Below are 24,733 nucleotides of genomic sequence, written 5' to 3'. Positions count from 1 at the left end.
CAGCGTCTCACCCTCACCGGCTCCTTCTCTGTGTCTCCACTCACTCTCTCTCTACCCAGCTTCTCCTTTCTATCGCTCACTCATCACTCTCCCTCTCTCTCTCTCTCTCTCTCTCTCTCCTGCTCCCTCCCTCTCCAGCTCTCTCTTTTATCTGAGGCTGGTGCTACCCCGCTGATACTGCCGGCTGCTGCCTGGTGAAGAACTGTTACGGATCGCGTGGCTTTACCATTACACCCTGCAGTCTTAAAACGGTGATACATCCATCTCCAAGGGCTCATTACTACCTGACATGTGCCTCATCTTCGGCAAACACTAAGCTGACAGCGGTCTACAAAGAGCTCCACGGGCTGATAAAGAAATGAAATAAATCTAATTCTACATCTAAAGGAGAGATATGAGAGGAAATACACACCACTGATTATATCAATTTTCACATCGCACGGGACACCAAATGAGATCAAAGGTGACATGTCGCAGCACAGAGTGTGACAACGACGAACTTAAGGCCTGATTTAAACGAGAGATGAAGCCACTGACGTTCCCAAATTTGTATCCCAATTATTTTCATTTTTTTGTCAGCACTTAGAAACACGAATGATCAACATTTACATGACACGATTAATATCTCGGAAGAGAGTAAATAAACAGAACCGTCATGATTTAAAAATGCCCAAAAAATACATTCAAAGATCATTTTATGAGTAGAATTAGAGGTTTAAATACCTCGATCGGGATATTTACAGACAGTGAATATGTTACAGTCTACAGATTGTTTTTAATTTTTTAATTTTAGGAATACTAAAAGGAAACTTTCTAGAAAAACTTCTCTTACCTAGATAAAGCTCCTGAAGAATAGAGTTTCAAAAAAAAAAAAAAAAAAAAAAAAAAAAAAAAAAGAGTTTGCAGAGTCCAAATATTGAAATCAGTCAAACAGCAGCTAAAACATGCTACCACAGCAGCGCGGGGACCAGCTAGTGCATGCTTTCTACTGAACCACGAGCAGCCTCTTCAACCTTCCTGTATCTGAATGACCACCACAGGTTCAAGCCTGAGGTGGCTTCCTAAAACGAGCCCCGGAGATGTCACCTCCTCCCTCTCTCTTTCCTTCACGCACACACACGCACACGCACACGCACACGCACACACACACTCTCTCCCTCCCTCCCGCTTTCACTCCCTCTGTCTCTTCCCCCTTGTGTCTTCTGACGGGAAAGCTCCTCAGACAGTGTTCACCCCACCTCAGGCTCTGAAGCACAGACACAGAGCAGCAGGACTACGGCCCTCTTTCTTATTTATGAATCAAGTCCAACCTAAATATGTCTCAGCAAAGGACAGGTGACCGGCTCATATAGGGGACAGAACGGGGGTGGGGGGTGGAGGGGGTTGGGGGGTGAGGGGTGTCTTATCTTGCCACTGCACCCATCGACAGCCCCCCCATGTCTATCAGGGTGGTCGATGAATCCCCAACCCGAGGGGCCTTTTTAATGTGCTCATCACGGGAATCTGTCCTCTTTGATATGACACATGATAATCTATGAAAATGTTAATCAATAGAAGTAGTTTAAGCTGTCGTTAAAAAAACGCGTGCCGACTGGTCAATACTCATATCCCTGGTAACAATGTCACTAGTCATCAGGGCTTCATTTGTGGAGCACTTAAATGTGGGACACTGCGCATCAATGCACCTCTCTGCCCGCCGAGGTAAACACATTTTCCCCTCTGTCTGAGCTTGGCCACACTCTGCATGCATTTGGGTCCACCCCCACCTCCTACCTCCTCTCCTTTGAGTTGCCTGATAGGTCCACTGGAGGGCAAAATTAATACCTAATTGAATCTTGCAGTCATCAAAATAATCAATAGTTTTTTATTATTTATTCTTCACAGTCTGTTGACTGTTTGAAAGCTCAGAGGGACAGCGGAGAGCACAGGCAGCCCTGAAATTTCTACCGTTTCACAATGTAATTTTCACTGGGGCATGAGAGTTTGCAAGACCTATAAAAAATGAGAGCAGTGGTTTTTGTTAGGAGGTGTGTGTGTGTGGGGGTGGGGGGGGGAAGAGAGAAAATAAAGGAAAAATGGGAATCTTTGCCCCGGCAGCTACGATGAAAAATAGAATAAACAAGCTACTGACACTTCAGAGAAGGGCAGTGTCCTTTCTGTCCATCCCTCCATCTTTTTCCCTTTCCCCTTTTCTCCTTATTTCATCATATCAGGAGTGTGGCGGTACCTCTCTAATGCTGGCATTTCTCTTCCTGACAGACTCCAAACAAGTGCTGGGAATGAGATCAGAGCTCTAATCTTCCTCTGGCCTCTGAGGCTCCAGGATAAGAGGGCAACACATCTCTCAACATCTTACGCAGCTGTTAATTACTTTCAAACAGCTACCTTTGCCTATTTGCAATCATGCCACCAAATTGGATATTTTCATTAATTTAAGCGGAGGGTGTAATGTAATTTCACATAATGGGATAACTAATCTCATTGTAAAAATACATAATAAAAAAGGGATATTTTAAAAATCACCATAAGAAATTACATTACGGCTTCTCAGCGGTGGATGTGTGACGGATTAGCTTCATTTTTTAAAGTAACCCTCAGACCCCCGATTAAAGCAATAATGTGAGCTTGTGAATGTCTGTGCGCGAGCGGATTGGTGGGAGCAGACGTTGGGGAGAAGGTTTGTCTCGGTTCTTCTCTGCTCGCTCAGTCTGGCCACAGCTCAGGAACAGGTTGCAGAAACAAGAAAAAGCACTTGATGCCCCCCTCACCCCCTCTGCCTCCCGCTCAACAAATACCCCCAGTGGCCGGAGAATCAGTGGAGAGTCCCGGGCGTCATCGGATACCCATGCTAAGAGTCGCGTGAGGGACACTGGGTGAGGGGTTTCAGCTTGTGACAAGAACATTTAAAACTCTTCCGGCTCATGAACATAGAAAAAAAATGATTAAAAAAGACTCCTTATAACTCGTAATAATGTTTCATCTTATTCACAGTGAGCTCTGGTAGTTACAGCAGCTATATCGGTGCTTCAGTCCCACATGAAGTTCAAGGATACAAAGACACATCAAATTGAAAACTTGTGCTGGAGGTGAAGTAAAGATAACAGCAAGGGCCAAGAGGAAGCTGAAGAGGGTATATAGTTACTTAGCAGAAGAACTGATATGGTCAGTGGATCAATTAATTAGCCAATTAATTTTTTTTTTATTAGCAACTGTGTTGATGATTGATTCATCCTTTTGGATAAGCAAGAATAGTAAACCTTTGTTGGTTTCAGGTTTTCAAATTAAATAATTTGATCCTTTTCCTTGTTTTACATAATAGTAAATTGAATATCTGTGGGTATTTGAATAAAACACGCAAGTGGGATGTGGGATATTATAACAGAAAATGTTTCACTATTTTACTGAAATTTCACAGACAAAATGATTAAGTTATCAATTGAGAAAATAACTGGCAAATAATTTGATAATGAAAATGATTGTTAGTGTCAGCCCGACATATCACAAATAAAACTTTCTCACAAAAACTGACTTTGGAACGAGACTGACAAAACTTCAAGGTATTAATAAAAATGTATTTTTGTTTTCTGCTATCTTCCTTAATCTGCTTCACTAGCAGGTGCAATTATCGTAATATCCTGCAGCTCCCCCCCTTTTTTTCCTTTTTAACATTGGATTGTGGAAGAATAAATCAAAGATCAACAGCACACTCAAAAAAACCAAGTGTCTTTTAAGTATGCGTAGGGAGTTATTACGAATGCATTTCATTTGCTCACTTCTCCACCACATATTCAGCGCCATGCTTGGAATAAGTATTAACAACGAAATTAAGACACAGCTTTTGAGTTATAGGTTCTCTCTGATGTACTGGTGACGTGGTACATCCAGAGTGTTTTTTAACCTTGTGTCCAACACATGCTGTGATATGCCTCAGCGCACCAGTGACCCTGAACTGTCTAGTCTGAAACATTCACAACAAAATCTTAATGAGGTTTTCTGTGTTCTTAAACATTCATTTTAGGTCAAATCATGTGTTTGCTCAGTCGGGTCACATGACTTTTTGAGATAGCAAATGTATTCCAAAATCAGTCTATAAAAGCTTTACATCAAACTGTTATCACAAGTCTTAGTGATCTGGCACCTAAAATGCAAATAAATACTGTCATTAGCTGATTTGTTTCTCTGTTGGAAATCAAATGACTAATCCTGGGAATATGCAACCTTTGCAATGCAAGGACCCCGAAACTGACAAATAATATCTTACAACAAACAATCTACAATGAACAATAATTTTGAAGCACTAATTACATTATATTGCATTTCTCTCTATTTATGTGTATATGTTGTGTTACTCTGCTGCATTGGGCAAACATCCGGAGATGTTGATATCTAATGTGGTTTGGTAGATGATGATTTGTCTCCCCCTTAGGGTTATTAACCAAACTGTTCTTCTATCTCTCAGTAAGTGAATCCTGGTGCATTTGAAAGTAGCTTTACGCATGCAAATGTCTTCCAGCGCTGTTACTAACTTCTCTGATTTACTTATTAAAAATGCAATACGTGTGTATTACTATATCTGTAAAATTACAAGCCGATATATATTTCCTCTGTATGCACTCTTTTAGAAAAGCAGGCGAGTGGTGTTAAGAGTCAAGACTTGAGATGATTTTTTTTTTTTATTCCACGCTCGTTAATATGATCAACAGTTATCCCTCTCTACTCCACTAAAGCTAAAATGCTCCCCAGTGGATAGTCGGTGGGTCAGTGAAGGCTGAGGGCTATCAAAGCAGTGTATTAAAAGGAGCTCTTTGAAGCTTGTAAACCACGGTGCCCAGCAGGTCCACAACAGATAGACGGCTCTGATTGGTCAGGTGTGTGTGTGTTTTCTGCTAGATCGATGCACCGAGCTGACATTCTGGAGCATCAAAGCTTTCAGTGCACTAATCTGACTCCTCCTATGAGGGCAAGGGTTGTTTTTATTATTTTCCTTTTTTGTCTATGAAATGCTTGTACCTTAGAGGGGCTCTTACATGCTCATGATATGAATGAGGGCGAATCATGTGCTTTAATGGGTTGAAAGGGAATGAAAACATATTGAAATCAAGCTCGGACACTGTATTTATCTACCGATAAATAATGCAAAACTATAGAGAGAGTTGGTGAAAGAAGCAGAGGATCACAGGGCCCCCCCCCCCCATTGGACATACCATCGGCAGCAGAGGAGTGACACCGCAGAGATTCACACACCGCTGCTTCTCAAAGTCAGTTTCCTCTCACACTGTCTCTAGAGACCTGCGCCACATACACACTCACGAAAGGTGTGAAAATCTGATTTCCCAAAAAGGATTGGTAATTCTCAGTGAGGGTGGAAGCCGCAATCAATAAATCATTGCTAAGCAGATTGTAAAGAAAAAAAAAAAATTATTCCCCCTTGGTATCAGTGCATTAGGATTCTCCTGAGGATGGATGAGGCAAGATGGGGGTGTGAGACAATCTCAATAAAGAAGAGGCAAATCATACCTTTGGCATTCATCTGGACGCAAGTAGCTGTCAGCAGAGTGACGAAGGACCAGGGGAGTCGACCAATATCTGAAGGGTTCCTTCAGACACCGTGTTCAGGAATCTCTGCAAAAATTCAAAACCAGAGATCTAATTGTTACTTTGACATGTATTTAAAAAAAAAAAATCCTTCCATGTGATTATAATATCCAAAGTTTAGATTGTTGGATTTATTTATTTCATTGGGGGAATGCTGAGGGTTTCTCTTTATTAAGGGCTACATAGGTTGACACCTTCAGAAAAAAGTCTGCAAGAAACATTCAGCGGTTAAAAGAATCTACTACATGTACTCAAGTACTGCACTGTATGATTTTGAGGAAATACATGCATTTTATTCCTCTACTTCACAGCATTTTAGATGAAAATAATGCACTTTTTTTTCGTCACGTAATTAGAGCTGCGAGGATTAACCAATTGCTTGGTTAGTTGCACTGAAAATTAAGTAGGTCAGTTCTGATAATTGATTTATTGTTTTGAGTCATTTTATGAATTAAAAAATGCTTACAAATCTCAAATTTCACATTTTTACACGTCAATATTTACTGGTCTCTTTATCATCACGATAACAAAGTCACTATCTTTTGGTCGTGGACTGGTCAGGCTTTGGGAGACAACGGTCGACAATTTTTCATAATTTCTTGTCATTTTAAAGACGTAAAAGCAAATCGATTCATCGAGAAGATAATCAACAGATCATGAAAAGAGACACCGTTTGCATCACCATCACACAACCAAAGAGGATTTGTGAAGTACATTGCAGTGTAAAAATACTCCATTAGAGGTGAATGTCCTGCATTAAAAAAAAAAAAAAATCTTTAGTATTAAAAGTAAAGGTACTCATTACACAGCAAACTTACCACTTGGACTGCTGTATTTCATCTTACATTTGTATTATTATTGATACCCCAACGTGCAAATTACATTTTAATGTTGTATATGACAAGGGAGGAGCTGTTTTGAACAACTATATATATTCTGCAGCAGAGTAAATTCCAACATTGTATTTAACAGTACTGCCATGTGTTTTGTATGGGGAAATATCAACCAGTAAATGTAGTGGAGGTACCAGCTGTACTTGGGTGGATGTAATTAAGCTTCTTATCACTGGATATGAATGTCTATTAATCACAGCAGGAATCAACCGTGTTATCCACCACTTGGGGACAGTTTGGAGGAAGCTTGAATTTATTGTATTTGGCACCTCTTCCAAGTGTTGAAGTTGGTGTAATAAAACGTCGGTGAAGAAATGATTTGCAGTTTTATGAAGCTACCTGTACTTGGCGCAGTTTAAAAGACTTTTGTCAGCTTCTCCTTAAGAAAGGGACGTTTTCTTCAGAAACTTGCTGTCTCATACATGGAAGAATAAGAGACGTTAGAAACCGAGCAAAACTAACTTCAAATGCGTACGAGCTTTGAAGAAATACAAAAAATATAGCATCGGAAAACACATTTTACCTGCCCTTATTTGTTAAATTGATGTCTCCGTCTCTTCGCCTGGAGGACTTCAACCCCCATGATGCAACACGGCTTTGATTCAGTCATGTGATTTAACTCGCGTCAGGAAGCGGGCTTCGATAACAAACATCGCTTTCTTCTAACGTTTAAAGTGGATGTTTTTGACATGAATCGAGGGGGATTCAAAGTGCATTCCCTAAACTGAAATATTACAACCGCTGTCTTTGGACACGACGCTATTTATTGTGACGATGGCGGAAGTGGAGGAGCAGGTAAGCGCGACACGCTAAAGCTAACCGGCTAATATTGATGGTTTGCACGTAGCTGCGTCACAATAAATTAAAAATGTGCTGCGGTTGATTTAATTTAGGTCGTTATCTACTGTTTCTGTAGCAGTGAAGGCATGAACCCGGGGTGTTGTTGTAGCTTTACGGTCATGTGATATCTGTATTTATTCTCTACAATGAATATTGTAGTTTTAACCCAAAAGGCACCTGCCTCCAAATGTGGCATCACTGTAAACTTTTATGTCTTACTTTAATGAATATGAACTCCTTTTTTTATATTGTTTAAAGCATCTCAACGTCTCTCCGCATTCAGGGAAGAAAACCAAGTGAGGAATTCACAGATGAGTCTGAGGTAAGAAACATTTTACAGGTTTTACATTTTGGTGCTGCTATTTCTTTCTCCTAAAAAGAGACAGGGGCAGAAAGGTGTGAAGAGTCAAAACTGTAAAGGGGAGAAGAAAAAAAATAGACCTACAGATGTCATGCAGGGTGCACCAGTATGTCAATGCAGAAATGCATCAACAACAACATATAGTTAGTGTCAGGGGTGTGCATAGTTCTGTCAAAGCATGAGTGATTTTGTTTTTGATCTCAAATAAGGCTCTGTGCCCACTGAAAGGATGTTAATACAGAGCCAGCCTTTATCAACACAGCTTGATCCCAGTAGGATCTTTGTCAGGTTTTTGAGAGGTGTCAAACACTCATGAATTACAGATAGCCTTCCAGATCCATCAGTGCTTTGACTGAACTTCGGGATGTTACAGTACACCTGTGCTTCTGAGAATTACACATGGGCTAAATAAAATATAACCTCACACATCAGCCTGGCAGGAAGGAGAATTTGTCTTTTATAGGAAGGAGTAAGTTGAATGAAATATAAGGGATCGGCTGCATTAGACACCGGCACCTCTCACAAGAAAAAAAAAATAGATAAGAGTGAGCCAGAGGAAAGAAGGGAAAAGTGTAAGTTTGCAAATAGAAAGAGCTCCTACATGTTGTTTTGTCCCTGTGCACCTTGTGTTTAGTACTGTATGACACAAACACTCACAGGGAAGACAGCGCTCCAGACTGTGGGGTTACGTGTCTCCTCCAAGTGGCTGCAAACGGCTCATTATTTTTCTTAGATTACGGCATCATACTGTGTCTGACTCGATGTCTGCTGCTGTTGCATGACGACAGAGGAAACGAGCAGGGAGACAATTTGTCAAAACTGTGATGGGGGGATGGGGGGGGTTGAGGGTGGGTGGACATTATTAGCAAAAAATACTATTCGGTATCCACTGGGAACTATTTGTCACGCAAACCTCCACCGGCACAGAGAAACTCACTGTCACTGAAAACTCAGGCTCAGCAAATGCCGACAAACTTTGAAGACCTTCACTTTGGTGGGAAGCAAATTTTCTAGCTGTCATCTTTGAGATGAGGGTCGTTGTTTGTTTTGCACGTCCTAACATCAACATCACTTAGTCTGGTGACCAAGATAGCCATTGGTTAGCTCAGTCTGCTCGGTGTTTCGCTGTCAAATGACTGTGCATAGCTGTGGTAGCAAAGCTAGCTTTAACTCTCGGAGCTTGCACTCCCTCTGGTTATTTCTTAAACATTCCCACAAAGAAACTTTGACAGCTGTGGTAGCACCTGCATGTTTATTCCTGTTTGGGCCGTAGCTTCTTATTTTGTCACACTAGTTTTAGTGACTCCTGGGAAGATTCGGGGTGGTGCTAGACAGGGGCGGAGTCAAACATAGACCACGCCCACACAAAGTAGTGACCATAAGGACATATCTTTATGTGCATTCCTGCAATCTGCTGGTGGTAACAGCCCATTTCTACCAGGTAAAAAAGGAAAATGTGGTTGGGTTTTTTTTTAAAGACAAATCTATTAAAAGTTTTCTTTATCATTTAACGACTGCTCGGAAATTTGAAAATCATGACCCATCCCTACTGTGAGAGATATACTTTTCATTACCTAATCATTTGACCAAACCAGGCTGATTTGTCATCACAAAATGCAGTAATAATATTCTATCCTATGGCAAAAAAGGGACACAGATCAAAGGCCCGTGCAGTAGTTGTCCAAACAAAGGGCGAGTTATAAGAAAGTCAGTAGCAAAATATACTTCGATGGTGCTGAAAAGCACAAAAAGAAGGATGATAAATTGAAGAAAAAACATCCCAAAGTGTCCTTGAAAGTTGTTGGACAACCATAACCCTCCAGAGAATCTCAAGTGCTCTTCAAGTGTTTTGCAATTCTATTGTAGGCTTAAACACCATCCTTTTAAAGCACACCACATTTGGTGTTTTCACTCTAAAACTGCTGAGATGTTCAGTTGTGTTGTGAGGGCCTTAGTATACGAGTCTCATCATTTTGCTGTGTATGCATCTGCATTGGTTTTGTTTGTCCATTAATTTCTTCAGACCTGCCCTTGAATGTGTCACCTGTATGTACATTGTGTTTGAAATACATGAGGTGGGTGGCAGGACTTTATTATTTTCCTCAAATTGAAGCAGACATGGCCTCTTTTCTCCTCCTAAATGTCTGACTAGTTGTCCTCAGTGTTAAGCAGAATGTTATCCTTGATGTACCCATAACGAGTTGTTCAGCTCTTTGCATATTTACTGCCATAGGCAAAGACAATGGCAGAAATGGTCACAACATAAAGGACAGCTCAGTAGTTGACAAAACAAAGAGCAACTTACGAGAGATGGCAAAAGTTTCAAAATGGGTAGTTTCCATCTGGGGAGGAAGTTTTCCTTTGTTGTTTGACACGCCTTTGAAACCCGTGACAAATGCCCTCGCATCAGAAATCTCACAACCAGAATACACAGGAAATAGCCTCGATATGGCGTTGTTGAGTGGGAAAGGATTGTTTTTGAAAATAAAATTTTTTCCACGCTATTGTCCCCCACCTCCAACCCAGTAGCACATAATGGCAGACAATGTTTTGAGTTGATGCACCCTCTGGGCAGCCACAGACTGTGCAGCATTGGTTATAAACTGAATTACGAGTAATATTCAGCCTGTGACTGGCCGCAAATGTTGACTCACGCCGGAATGTGTAACACGGTAGAATACCTTAAGTTTGCTTTATGAAAAGACTAAATTCATGTTTTTCACTGGGGATGAAGAGTCTCACGAAGAGATGGAAATTGTTTTATCCTGCATTTCATGGAAAGTAATGGAAATTTGTTTTTGTACATATATCTGCTTATACACTTGTGTGCATGGACACACGCCAGCCTCCCAAAATGGATTAGTTACATATTAGTTACTGGTGACTGGATATTGCCGAATGTTTCTGAGGATGAGGGAACCCTTTAATGCTCCTTTTAGTAAGCTACAGTAGTATTGTATCAATACAAGAAAATAAAAAAAAAATTAAAAAAAAAAATTGATTTGCTTTTGGTAATTAGTTATTGGTAAAGTAAAACTAATGTTTTACCAAAAGTTCTCTGGTGATGATTTTTTTGCTTTTCTTCATTATGCATAACGTTAACGAGATACATTTTGGTTTTAAACTCTTGAACAGGAATACAAGAGTCATGTTGGGTTCCTGGAGATTAGAAGGGACCTTTTTTTTTAACTATTATCTGACGGTTAAAAAAAATTCCCGATTGATCAACAATGAAAATAATTAGCTGTAGCCCAAAATTGATATTTTATCTTGATCATGTTAAATTTGCTCATTTGATTTCAGCTTTTTAAGAATTAACTTGGAAGCAACAAAACCTTTTAATGAGCAATTAGGTCATTAGCTGTTGTTGCATTGTGATCATAAAATATATAAAAAAAAATTATTTGAAAAATGATTCTTAATAAAGTCAAAATATTGGCTTTAAACTATTTTGCCCTTCCTTACAAACACAGTAGTTTAAACCTCATTTCAAGTGCGATAGATTTAAAGGTCCCTTGTTGTCATGTCAAGTTATGTTTACATTACTTTTTTTTTTTATCACCAAAGCACATCATTTTGTATAACAGCATGTCTATTGTATTTATTTTGTATGATACACTTTAACTGTTGATTTCTTGCATAATATTGTTTACATTAATATTTACTAACTAGACGTCTTCTTCCCTGCATTTGTCGGAACATTACTAAAATCATTTTATTGCGTTAGCGCCACCAGCTGTCAATAAGCGGAACTGTGAAATCAGTGGAGGAATGTAAAATACGGCACCCAAATCTTTATGTGCTTGCACACAAAAAAACAAACAAAACAGGTACCCGCATATTAACATATTGCTCCATAGAGCCCCTAGTGGTCAGAAACTCAACAGGGTGCCTTTAAGTTCAGTTTTTTGGAGGTAAATGAAGTTAGGTCACATTGTTGTCGCACTTCTTCTCACTTGTTTCATAGATTTGAAGAATCTGGCATTTTTCCATATTTCAGTTCACTGTGTGGATGATTTTAGCGCTGGCTTCCTAAAAGCTTTGTGAGCTGTAATGTTTGTGAGGTGTCACCGTTGTCATGAATACTTTGAAGAAAATATTACAGTTCAGAGCCCATCTCAGCAGACTACTTTCTTACCCAGGAGGAGGACAGCGAGGAGGAGCCCAAGCTGAAGTATGAGAGGCTCTCCAATGGGGTGACAGAAATCCTCCAGAACGACGCAGCCAGCTGTATGACTGTCCATGACAAGGTAGGGGTTATAATCCACCACACACAAGGGCATTTCAGTTTCAAGTCCACCCGTCTCGAGGAGAGGTTTCACATTGTTTATGTGCACATTTGAGAGATGTCATCTTCAAACTTGTTTTTTATCCCTTCTGTTCAATCTGTGAAGGCAGGCCATTCTTTTCTCACCTCCTCCTGCTTTTCCTCTCAGGGAGGTACATCAAAAGTCACCAGGCACCATTGTCTTCTCTTTTTATTCCCACTCTTACATATTTTTCGCTCCTCTCCTCTGTTTGTTGACTTGATATTTTTAAGAGGGCCACTCTCGGCAAGATGGTTAATCGTCGTGGCACCAGCAGCACACTTGCACGCCTGAGCAGAGCAAAAAGTCATAGCCGGTTATGTCTCCTCACCCGATGTTTTATTAACCACTATTGATTTTCATTTATTTATTTTTACTTTCAGGATTTGGTCCCTTTTTTTTTTTTTTAACCTCCAAACAGCGACCGTGCCGCAGTGCGAGAGCGCTTTGCTGAAATTCTAAATTTGATCTGACTGTCTTTCTTCCTGGCATTTCTGTACTTATGTACCTTCTGCCATGCAGCTACCTGTGTGGTCACACCAGCCCCCCCCTCCGCCGCGGCAACCTCCCACAACCTTAAAGCCACCGACAGCGCACATTGCCTCATGTTGCCTCATATTTTAAGTGTCTGAATCGGAATTTCATTTGAACAATTCCATTCTGATAAATCCCTTTAAAAGTCGCTCCGCCTCACAAGGTTGAACCCTTTATTTATTTATTTTTGGTTATTTTATTTGGGGAGATTGCAGGGGCTCTGTCTGACATGCTCAGCTGTGCCTGTAAATATAAGCATTTCATTATAGACTGCACTGAAGCATGGTGGGCTCGCCGCACTTCCACATGCTGCTCTAGAAGGGAGGGGGATTAGGAGGAGGGCATGGAGCAGGGGCTGGGGTGGAAGAACACACACTTAATCTAATGCCAAAAGCCCCCGGTTTCTATAATTTTTTTGTCCCAGTGGACTCGCGCACGCACTCACACACACACATGTGCACGTCTGCTGAAGCACAAAACACAGAAACCAGTTGCTGCTCAGTAGAAATAATAGCTGTGTGCTGGGCAGGGAGGTGATAGGGGAGCATGGCAAGAAGTCAGATGTACAGTGCATTTATTATGCTTAAGCATTTTAATTTGAGGGGAAAAAAAATGCCATTTCACACTGTCTGCTTTAATAAATAGGGCTTTTCCACCCCCTGCAATTTCACAGTTTTGCCTCCAAGCCCACCCAATCCCCACTTTGCCCATGTCACTGCAGCTCCAGGAAATATTTTTTATCCTCTCCCACAGCCGTCATAAACACAAGTTTTATTTTTTTAGTTGCTTTCAAGTGTCTTCTGGTTTAATTTACATCACATTTGTCTCTTTGCAGTTCCTTGCCCTCGGTACCCATTTTGGAAAGGTCTTCCTGCTGGACATCCAAGGAAATGTAACTCAGAAGTTTGAAATTGTGAGTACTAATGATTAAAATATTTCGCCCTACTGGTACACATAATGCACTGTTTAGGCTTTTCAGCGCTAATTTCTGCCTGTCAGTCGGTCCGGTACACTGGTTCAGAGTGAAATATCCAGCTCAGTGTCAGACCAAAGCGTGTAATACACCTGCCAGTCCACTCGAGGATAGCATGTCAAGGTGACAGTTGGTCTCACCTCGGTATGAGGTGGAGACGCACGTCACATTATACAGGTCATTTTAGTACAAAAGTGCTAAAGGCAGGTTGGGGGTGGTTGGATGAAATGAAAACAATGGACTTTCACCCCGAAGAAAATTGTCATAATTACATAGTTTTTGTGCCTAACCTTAACCACGTTTTTGTTTCTTTAATATTACTTTATGTTTTTTTCACTTATAGCAGTGTTTCCTCTACCGTTGTCTTCCTGTAAGAAAAAAAATACGAACATACTCATAGAACTGCAGTTACGTCCGTTATTGTTAAAAGTCCTAATGTCTGCAAAAAAAAGTGTGTCTTGTGAAATTGTCATCAAAATTACACCGAAAGTCTCCGACATAACATGTAATGTTCAGACCGAAACGACTGTAGAGTGGCCGTGGGTAAATCCAACTAACCCCCAACCCACCCACCTCTCACTCTGAAGCAAAAAAATTGCTGTTTCAAAGCCTTCTCCACATTGACAGCTGTATGTATGGCATCCGAATTTGTTTCTTTTGTGATGCTAAAAGTAGTCCCACTTAAACATACTGTGTCAACAATAGTGGCAGAGAACAGAAAAGAATAGTGTTCCTGGAAAAAGCACCAAGGATGAGACTTCAGTGTACGATGGCGGCTCGGACCCTGGAGACAAAGTGAAATAGTTTCCATGCCACGGGGACACAAGAGGAGATATTTGAGGTTTCAAATAGGAAGATTTCACACAGGTAAAGCATGTGGGGAACTTATAGCCAGAAATGATATTACTGTCCGATTTAGTCCCATTATTATTCTCTCCCTATACATTTGTGGTCATTTAATGTAGAAGAAATGAGCTCTGAACAATAATGTAATTTGCAAGTCAAAAAATGTAGTAATCAGGGCTGATTTGGTCGGCACAAAGAAGCAGCTTTGCATTATAATAGTAATAATAAGAGTTTTGCTTCTAACTATAGTGTTCCTGCTGAGCACGTTGATTTGAGTGCTGCTCGTGTAAAAAAAAAAAAAAAAAACAGCTTCCTGCCAGTTATCAGTCACCGCCTGAAAGAAACACGGAAGTTGTTTCAGTGAACAGAGGAGACACCGCTGTGTTCTGGTTGTTAGATTTATGACAATATTTTAAAATGAACTGGTCATGATTTGAAACGGATTTAATACATTCCCTTACAGAAAAGAAACCCACATGAATTTCACACGTGCAAAAAGTCATGCGACCACATGTGATTGGGCACATGTTATGCATGTATGTTGCCCATGGGAAACATGTGGTTTTGGAACATTTTCATAGTGCAGTGTGTGAAGCCCATGTTGATTCCCATGTGAGTGTCAGTACAGAAACATGCAATGCACTACAAGTACCAGGATGATGCACTCAAAATGGTCCAAAAAAAGAAGTGGGAAAACATGTGAAATTCATGTTTCTTTTTCTGTAAGGGTTTACATAATAGCTGACACTTCCGCAGGGGAGAAATTGTTAACATATGATAAGCAAAACAACTTTTCCCCTCCCGTCAGTCCAAACAGAGTCTTCACTTCAGGGATGTTTTTAAAGTAACATTTTGTTGTAATTTATGCCATTTGTTTGATCCTTTTATCTTAAGAGCCCTACATTTAAAAGCATCAGCAGTGAAGGGACATTCTCAGTATTAATGCACGCTCCATTGCATTGACACATCCATTACGATACCCACATTTTTGGTTTTTATTTTGCCTTTTTAGTTGGGGTAAAATGTCAGCCAGCAACATTTGGCCAGCCACAATGATATTCACCCACCTCTTTAAAAAAATAAAAATAGATGCTGTGATATTGTGTCTCTGCAGAGTTCAGTAAAGATCAACCAGATCAGCCTGGATGAAAGTGGAGAGCATGTGGGCATCTGCTCCGAGGACGGGAAGGTAAGATCTCTCTCACTCATCTCCGCTGGTTACTGATCCTTGGGCCCCGCAGCAAAGAAGCATCAATCAGTGTTTTTCATCTTCCATAATTCCTCCTCAGATTCATATAAAAACTCATCTTATCAGCCCCTAAACTTTATGCTAATGATTTGGAACTTGAGGTGTTTGGGAGTGAATTTTGAGAAGGCACTTCTTCCACAATCGGAGCATTAACCCGGCGCTTTATCTCCAGCATATCTACACGTAAACCCATATTTTTTTCATGATGCGGGAATTTATAAAAAGCTTGTAACAATTTTGAGGAGTCGCGCGGGGGGGAGGCTTGCACTCAGATCCGTTGAGCTGTCAGTCAGCCATCAGTCATCTATGGATACCCTCTCCATGTTCTCCACCTTGCTGTTATCTTGTCTCTTCTCATCATTACCACCATCCTTCATGGATTTTGCAGTCAAGATATGCTCTCTGATATCACCCTCCCCTCCTCTTCTTCCAGCACTCTGGTGGCAAAAAAAAACATCAGATCTTGTCGCACAAAAAGTGGAGCAGACAATTAAAATCAATGCTACAGCAATTGTTTGCCCTCACCAATTCACTTGGCTGTTAATCCTTTGAAATCTAACTTAATCCTTCATCACTGATGCGGGTCAAGATGAGCGATAGCACCAAGAGTTTCATATTATTCCCCTAGTCTTAAAAACATTTCTCGTTTTTGGGGCCTTCAGATGAAGGAAAAGTGGGTGTCGTGTGCTCTAATGGTACATTAGAGTCTCCTGTAGCCAACTGAGGCCGCGGTCAAGTCCAAGATTAGGACTTGTGCTCTAAACCCTGCAGGGTTCGAAGAATCAACTTGTCCACTAATTGGTGACCCAGTGGAGAAGCAGGGAGCCAATCAAAGTCTTTTCTGACCAACACTTTCCCCCCGCTGGCCTCGGATAGTTGCAGAGGCAGCAATTAAAGGAGAATTTTAGCGTTATTCACCTGCACTTTGCTGTTCTGTCATTTCAGGTTCAAGTGTTCGGCCTCTATACGAGAGAAGGCTTACATGAGACCTTTGACTGTCCCATCAAAGTAAGTTTTGCACAGTAAACTTCACGCTCTCACATACATGTGTTGTGGCATAAAGAAAAAATAATAAAATCTCTTTTGCAGGTGGTTGCGTTACACCCTCAGTTCACCAGATCAAACTACAAACAGTTTGTCACCGGGGGCAACAAGGTAGGTTTGAGTTGTTTCTTTTTCCTCGTGCAGTCATTATATACAGTTTTTAGACGTTCCCTGCTGCAATAATTTCCTCCTGATTGTGTCCGGGCGAAACCGAATCCCCCCAAAAAACGTCTCACTTTGGCTCGGCTCAAGGCGATGCGCGGGCCTCTTTTGTCTGGTGTGAAAGGCTCTTACTTCTCTGTCTCTTTGCTGGAGTGCTCTCGGGAGAGCTGCCCATTTCAACAAAGTGCTGTTCGCTCAACAGTGTTTGAAAGGCAATGCTTCACAAGCACGGCAAATAGATGTCATTATCAAGAGGGTACATAGTCTTAGGACTTCCGGGCGCATACAGTGATCTGTGTCTCCGGTAGGTATGTCGCCTGCGGAAGGTGAAACGTATGTCAGGCATTAGTCATTTTGTGTTTTCGCCGACTACTTCACGATAAACCGCGCTGATGTGGCGTCATCGCACAGCCGTCTATAAATAACATATACTGACATTTATACAACAGGGGTGAGGAGAAACTTTTTTCCCATGGAACTCAATTGTTAGTGTTACTTTGCCATTTTCTTTCAATTGACGCTGATTCCCCTCAGTTCCAAGTTGTGAAGGCCTCCACAAGGTGCCTGTGATGAAAATCAATAAGCCTCAACGGGAGCCACATCCTGTCAAAGGAAATTCAATTTTGTCTCCCCTAGTTCTTTTGTCATATCATCTCTTTGTCGAGCAAACTGTTTATTAACATAGCCCCATCGCTGAATTAAAGAGCCTACACAACCTTCCCTTCGGCCTCCTTGGTAATGTTATGCACTTTTTGGGTGCTTTTTGTATTAGTTTATGCAGTGAGGACAGTAACAATGCGGAGAATGTGAATGGCAGGCTTTGTCCTCTACAGCGTGCTCAGTACAAGGCCTGGACATTAAACTGCCATTGATTAAGTAGCTCTGAGGCCATCAAGTGCCCCGCTGCATTGTGGTTAGGAACACACACAAGACTCATAGCGCCCTCACTGGCTCCACAGCTCTGTGACAAGACAAGACAGTAAAACACACAGCACAAAAGCATAATGAGCTCCTCTTTAAATATTTATTTATATATTCCACAGTGCCCACAATAAATGGTGTGCATCCTAAAGAGGCCTTAACCATTACGATGAGAGCGAGAAGTATATATGAAATCATGCTTGTAATGCGACACGTTTTAACACTTCTTTTTATGGTTTTCACACCATCTTCTGCTCGCAAATTACGCCGGCCACGCGAATCTTTAAAATGACTTCATCCACCAGTGAAACGCGAAGCTTTCCTGCTCAGATGGAGTCAAATGAGCAATCTGTCTTCATTTTCTTTGGGCTTGAATGCTCTAAAGTGGAATTAAGTCTGCATATCAGGAGGAAAATCAGGTTTTACTTCATTATTTGTAGTTGAAGTTAAATCTATGAGGCTGCTTCAACCTCCTACCAGACACAGCTTCAGAACTGTTCAATGTGTTGTTCATCTACTGCCCTCTGTAGGCGGGGCTGCACTACTGCACTCCTGAGTTGCTGTCTTTTTTTGTAAATGTTGCCCTGATTTCTTCCTCCAAGCTGCTTCTGTATGAGAGAAACTGGTTGAATCGCTGGAAGACTTCAGTTCTACACGAAGGCGAAGGCACGATCACTAACATCCAGTGGAGGGCTAACCTGATCGCCTGGGCCAACAATGTGGTGAGTGTTTCTGTGACAGCTACTCAACTCCAGTCACACTACATCTACAGAGTTTGGTGCTTATGTCATCCTTCTCGTTTCATTCAGGGAGTAAAAATCTACGACATCAGCACCAAACAGCGGATCACCAACGTGCTGAGGGATAATGTCGGTCTGAGGCCCGACATGTACCCGTGCAGTCTGTGTTGGAAGGACAACACCACCCTCATTGTTGGCTGGGGCACTTCCATTAAGGTCTGCTTTGTTTGTTCTTCATTTGAACAGTTATTACAAGAACAGTGAAGCAGTTTTCAGTGTAATTTTCAAATTTTTCTTCAGATTTGTGTCGTGAAAGAGCGAAATCTGACTGAAATGAGGGATCTGCCCAGCCGCTACGTGGAAATAGGTACGAAACACACCAAACATCCGGATGACGGTCAGGATACCATCCAAAATACAAGACAATTCAAAAGTCGGCACACTGTGAATTATACAGGGTTTGTGTATCGAATATAGTTTTCTGCATAAGTCACAGTGGGCAGATTTCTTTGGTTTTGACATGAAATTTCATAGAAAAATGCCAAATATGATCAATAAACAGGAATTTATACAACATTATGTGTCAGCACTGTAAGAACAGGACCTCCCATTCTCTGAAAAAAAAGAAAGAAGTAAATATTATGACGATGCAATATCTAAACACTTGGTATTTCAAAAAAAAAAAAATATTTCAGCTCCAACATGTGATTTTATTCAGTTTATCTTTCTACTTCACTGTCATTTTATTTGATTGCGCAGGAACAATATTTCAGTGGTTGCTCAGTTTAACAGTCAAGGATGTGCTTTATATGCACATATATATATATATATATATAACAAGTATCCACTTGACATTTGTTAGTAGGTGAAAACAAAGGAACTCTTAAGTACCACTAAATATAGGGAGGATAAAAAAAAAAGAGAGGAAAAAGGCATCAAAGATGTGAAATCATGATATCCTGTCACCTTCAATCACCTCCGATCTCTTCAGATCTTCACTCGCATTCCTTCACGTGAAATATGACTTGAGTTTTTTTTCTGTCTTTCTTTCAGTGTCTGCGTTTGAGACGGAGTTCTTCATCAGTGGTCTGGCACCGCTGGCCGATCAGCTGGTCACGCTGTTCTTCGTGAAGGAGAACTCTGATAAAATGGTAATAAACACGCATATGTTAAAAGCAGATTTACGCAGGTACATAGGAGTGAGTTATTTCTCGGTACATGTGTGCGCAGGACGAGGAGTTCCGTGCGCGGCCCCGTCTCGACATCATTCAGACGCTCCCCGAGGGCTGCGAGGAAATCTCTTCGGACGCGCTGACTGTGCGCAACTTCCAGGACAACGAGTGCAGAGACTACCGCCTCGGTGAGACTATAAAAAAAACAAAAAACCTGCCCGCAGAGAAATGTCACGCAGCCTTTTACTGCCTTCTGATTTCATTATGCATCGACTATAAAATGTCAGCCGTGATGCGCACAGGCATAAATGTATTTTCATTAACAGAGCATTCGGAGGGAGAGTCGCTCTTCTACATCATCAGTCCCAAAGACATCGTTGTGGCCAAAGAGCGAGACCAGGATGACCACATCGATTGGCTGCTTGAGAAGAAGAAGTACGAGGTCTGTGTTGTTGAATGTTACCGATGTTGCTAAAGGTTACGGTCTGCGATGTCAGGGTTTTAATGCTGTGCCCTGTTAATGTGGTTTAACGGTGACAGGAGGCGCTGATGGCCGCAGAGATCAGCTTCAAAAACATTAAGAGACACGACGTTCAGAAAATTGGAATGGCTTACATCAACCACTTGGTGGAGAAGGGCGACTACGACACTGCTGCGAGGTGTGTTTCTTCTTTACACGTTCTGCAGACGCACAGTGAGGAGGTGTGAGGTATTTAGCATGTCTGACTCGGATCATCCACACAAAATCCCTACATGAAACTGCAGAAATAATTTTTGATTTATTACAACAAAAGCCACCGTGGCTACTGAATGATGTAATATTATAAGATTTGAATGACCTGCCATACAGACCAGAGTACAGAACGTTTTACACTGATGTAGTTACTATTTTCTGCACACAGTTTGACAAACAGAAAAAAAAAATCTTACCTTAAGGCTCATTTACTAACTTTTTTAAGTGGACTTTGAAGGTATTTTTTGTGTTACTACCATTTCCAAGGTTAAAATTAAACTTGAATTCTCATTTCTACTCTCTTTTTACCTTCCCTCATGAATGATGATGGCGTTGGAGGAGTAATGCTGAGCAACTGATTTGATTCCTACAGCAACGGGCCTATCTACTGCTGCCAAAGTCAAAAAGCATCATCTTCTTTTTGTCGATTTAATGATTTCATATTTTTATTTTATTTTTTTCCCTGCAGGAAGTGTCAGAATGTTCTTGGGAAAAACATGGAGCTGTGGGAGAACGAAGTGTACAGGTTCAAGACCATTGGGCAGCTGAAGGTAGGCCAGGATGTGCTATGTTTCAAGCAAAACACATTTCTGTTCCATCATTAAAATGGTTTTGGTTATGAAACTGCAAACACGTGATGTATTCTCCGTGGAAAGTTGTGTCTTTTGTGAAATATCTTCTCAATATTTGACCCCTTCTCTCTTATTACAGGCCATCAGTCAGTACTTGCCGAGAGGAGATCTGCGTCTCAGACCGGCCATCTATGAAATGATCTTGCATGAATTTCTAAAAACTGACTATGAGGTACGTTATCACTCGGTAATCACGACATCCTTTGACAGATCCGGTATTAAGTGATTGGTTGATGAACAGGAGCTGAGAGTCCGTCCCTTCTTTCCTACTTTCCACAAAGGGTTTCGCCACACTGGTCCGGGAATGGCCTGGAGAGCTTTATAACAACATGGCCATCGTTCAGGCCGTCACTGATCACCTGAAGAGGGATCCCACCAACAGCACGCTGCTCACCACGCTGGCTGAGCTGTGAGTCATCTTAACGTGCACATTACTTGAGCTCTTGAGTGCCAAAGAGTGAAACTTTCAAACACGACATCCCATTTTGTCAAAAATTTGAACCAAGTGTTTTTATCTGGCACATCATTTTGTACATATTTTTATGGAATTTGTCATGATTTATTTGGTATTTTTTTTAAACTCTAGCATCCAGACTACACTGGTAGTCAATGGAGAATTTTCAAATGCGCCTGCACCACTGGTAACAAGCACATGAGTAACTCGGGTGCTGATGTTGATCGAGTGACAAAACTTGACCCCTCGCCGTGCACGTCAAAGTGCTCGGCTCCGAACTTTTTGATCGCCCTTCGTAACTGCTGTCGGAAGAATTTGACACAAAATTCTCCGCATTTTTTGAGTAACTTGTGGGTGTTCGATATTTCAGGTACACCTACGACCAGCGGTACGACCGAGCCTTAGAAATCTACCTGAGACTGAGGCACAAAGATGTTTACCAGCTGATCCACAAACACAACCTTTTCTCCTCCATAGAGGACAAGATCGTACTCCTCATGGACTTCGACAAAGAGGTAAAAAGCAGTTACTGACTGAAGATGTATTAATTTGTATTGTAAACAGCACATTTGCAGTAAACGCTGTTATTTTTCATTTAAGTAACAAATCGTATGATTTTCGGTTGTCAGAAAGCTGTTGACATGCTTCTCGACAATGAAGACAAGATATCGGTAAGTGCTCCAGACTTTCTTGAATTTTTTTATGATATTCCTGATTTAAAAAAAAAAAAAACATGCTGCCCACTGATGCTTTCTTCTTCACTCTGCTAACAGACAGACAGGGTGGTGGAAGAACTGGCAGACAGGCCGGAGCTTCTGCATGTGGTGAGTTGAGTATAACTCAAGTTAAATCAGCTGTAATCCTACAGCAGGTCTGACCAACCTTTCGTCCTCGCAGTATCTCCACAAACTGTTCAAACGGGACCACCACAAAGGCCAAAAGTACCACGAGAGGCAGATCGGCCTGTACGCCGAATACGACCGACCTAATCTCCTCCCTTTCCTGAGAGACAGCACACACTGCCCTCTTGAAAAGGTGAACGTCATCTAATCACACATTTAAGTCTCCAGACTTTACAAACCATAAATCACATCGTCTTAATTCTCGGTCTCTGTCAACCAGGCTCTAGAGATTTGTCAGCAGAGGAACTTCGTCGAGGAGACCGTCTTCCTGCTCAGTGAGTGTTTGGTTAATGTCTGTTATTTGAAATGAGGTAATCGGTAACTAATCCAGCATGTTGCTCGCAGGCAGGATGGGGAACTGCCGACGAGCCCTGCAGATGATCATGGAGGAGCTGGAGGACGTGGACAAGGCCATAGAGTTTGCTAAAGAGCAGGACGACGCCGAGCTGTGGGAGGATCTCATCTCCTACTCCATCGACAAGCCACGTAGGAGAAGAACCACTCAGGCTTATTAAACCTCTGTATCATCATCTTTAACCGTCACTTCATGCCTCCTTTCGGTGTCCTCTTTTGTTACTGATTCTAGCATTCATCACCGGCCTCCTCAATAATATTGGGACTCACGTTGATCCCATTCTGCTCATACACCGGATTAAGGAAGGCATGGAGATCCCAAACCTCAGAGATTCCCTGGTGAAAATCCTCCAGGACTACAATCTGCAGGTAAAGACGGGCTTCCCTTCAGTTTACTTACATTTTTCTCTGATACACAGTTGAAATATTCGCGTTAATATAATTTACTGGAGAACAACTTTTGACTATTTACAATCTTGTTGTTTTGTTTATTAACTAACTCTTGTTTTCTTGTTTCGAAGATTCTTTTGAGGGAAGGTTGCAAGAAGATCCTGGTGGCTGACTCCCTCTCCCTCCTCCAGAAGATGCATCGAACACAGATGAGAGGAGTCCGGGTTGATGGTGGGTGCAATTTTCTTTGGCGTTCATGGATCATTGGTGGACATGAATTGTATTAAACTGAACAAATACTGTTGTTTTCTTTTTTCAGAGGAGAACATTTGTGAGTCCTGTCACTCTACAATATTACCCTCAGGTCGGTCATTTATGTAATCAACTATTTTAATGTTTTATTGGATTTAAAAGCTGTTTTCTTTGCTCATTTTTAGCTTTATACGTGTGTTTCAGACATGGCCAAACCCTTCAGTGTGGTGGTGTTTCACTGCAGACACATGTTTCACAAGGAATGTTTACCATCTGCAGGAACAGTGAGTGACATCCTCATAATCTGCACCACCAAAACAACACATCACACTATTTTGTTCCCGTTTTGTACCTTTTCACGGTCTCTCTTTCAGATTCCTGGAGTGCAGTTTTGTAACAACTGCAGTGCGAAGAAGAGAGGGCCCGGAAGTGGAATACTTGAGATGAAGAAGTAGCACGAATTCATACACTCATAATGTTATTACTGATGCTTTTTGTTTCCCTTCTCTCTCCCCCCCCCTACTGCTTCACCGGTGTATTGATCAATGAATATCACTTTCACCCAGTCAATGAACTGTACACTCGCAAAAGTGCAAAATATTTATATTGAACTATCTCTGTATATTTGAATCTAACAACTGGAAAGTGCTGTGCTTGTTCTGCTTGCCACTAATGTGATTTGGTGATGAAAAGTCTAAAAAATAAAATCGCATAAAAACTACCTGAGGTTTGTATCTGATTACACTGGTTCGCAAAGATTTGGTCCCATGTAAGATAAATACTTGTTTCTTACGTGGGCTTTTTTCACACCGAATTCAAATATGTTTTCAGAATTTCTCATTCACCCGTCATTTCTGGTTCCAGTATAAACACGTGGACGTGGAAAAGCAGTATTATCAAAATCTCGAGGAGAAAGAAAATTAGATTACGCTGAGAATTTGTACTCAATTTACTTTATGTACAGTTGAAAACAAATTTGAACGACTGAAGCCATTTCCTGAAAAATATGTAAAGGAGGTTGTGAATCTAGAAAAGCTCAATCTGACAAAATCATTAGGCTTCTCTGAATTTTTTTATATTACAATTTGAATTGGTGCACAGACATATAAACTCGTCTCTCAAGGCCACTCGAGGCCTGTTAGATACGCAGCTCGAATAGGCCAGAAATTCTGTGAAATATACCGATGAACTGTAAGTTTTTTAGATATTTATTTATTCGGCCCCTTCTATTTGATTTGAAGACAACCATGGCTTGCTGTTAATAAATGTGAGAGCATTGCAACAATGGAAAGTTTACATTTTCAACACATGACCGAAGGAAACATCCAGCTGACATGAGACCCAACATGTCATGACTGTTTTGCTAGTAATTTCATGAT

At 41.2% G+C, this 24,733-nt stretch overlaps 1 protein-coding gene across 1 annotated transcript; it reads left to right on the top strand.

Moving 5' to 3' along the window:
• Positions 1-7,097: 7,097 nt before the first annotated feature.
• vps41 (VPS41 subunit of HOPS complex) lies at positions 7,098-24,075 on the top strand. The gene is made up of 28 exons (XM_069159604.1): positions 7,098-7,283; positions 7,612-7,650; positions 11,832-11,939; positions 13,366-13,443; positions 15,464-15,538; positions 16,544-16,606; positions 16,688-16,753; positions 18,328-18,447; positions 18,535-18,681; positions 18,766-18,832; positions 19,519-19,616; positions 19,696-19,825; positions 19,964-20,079; positions 20,178-20,296; positions 20,840-20,921; positions 21,082-21,174; positions 21,284-21,411; positions 21,827-21,971; positions 22,086-22,127; positions 22,230-22,280; positions 22,354-22,491; positions 22,579-22,633; positions 22,704-22,844; positions 22,945-23,081; positions 23,234-23,333; positions 23,422-23,466; positions 23,559-23,638; positions 23,729-24,075. The coding sequence occupies exons 1-28, from the start codon at positions 7,263-7,265 to the stop codon at positions 23,807-23,809; spliced, it is 2,565 nt and encodes an 854-aa protein (XP_069015705.1). The 5' UTR covers positions 7,098-7,262; the 3' UTR covers positions 23,810-24,075.
• The last annotated feature ends 658 nt before the right edge of the window (positions 24,076-24,733 follow it).

This window comes from Embiotoca jacksoni, unplaced genomic scaffold, assembly GCF_022577435.1.
Source record: "Embiotoca jacksoni isolate LCO1_2020_lvr unplaced genomic scaffold, fEmbJac1.0.p SCAF_25, whole genome shotgun sequence".
NCBI classification, from domain to species: Eukaryota; Metazoa; Chordata; class Actinopteri; family Embiotocidae; genus Embiotoca; species Embiotoca jacksoni.
The sequence above is the reverse complement of the archived record's forward strand: the minus strand, read 5'-3'. Positions and strand labels throughout refer to the sequence as shown.

Coding starts and splice junctions, on each gene's coding strand:
- vps41 (XM_069159604.1), top strand. CDS start 7,263: ATGGCGGAAGTGGAGGAGCAG. Junction 22,492..22,578: donor CACACTGCCCTCTTGAAAAG/GTGAACGTCATC, acceptor TCTGTCAACCAG/GCTCTAGAGATTTGTCAGCA. Junction 23,639..23,728: donor GTTTACCATCTGCAGGAACA/GTGAGTGACATC, acceptor TCTCTCTTTCAG/ATTCCTGGAGTGCAGTTTTG.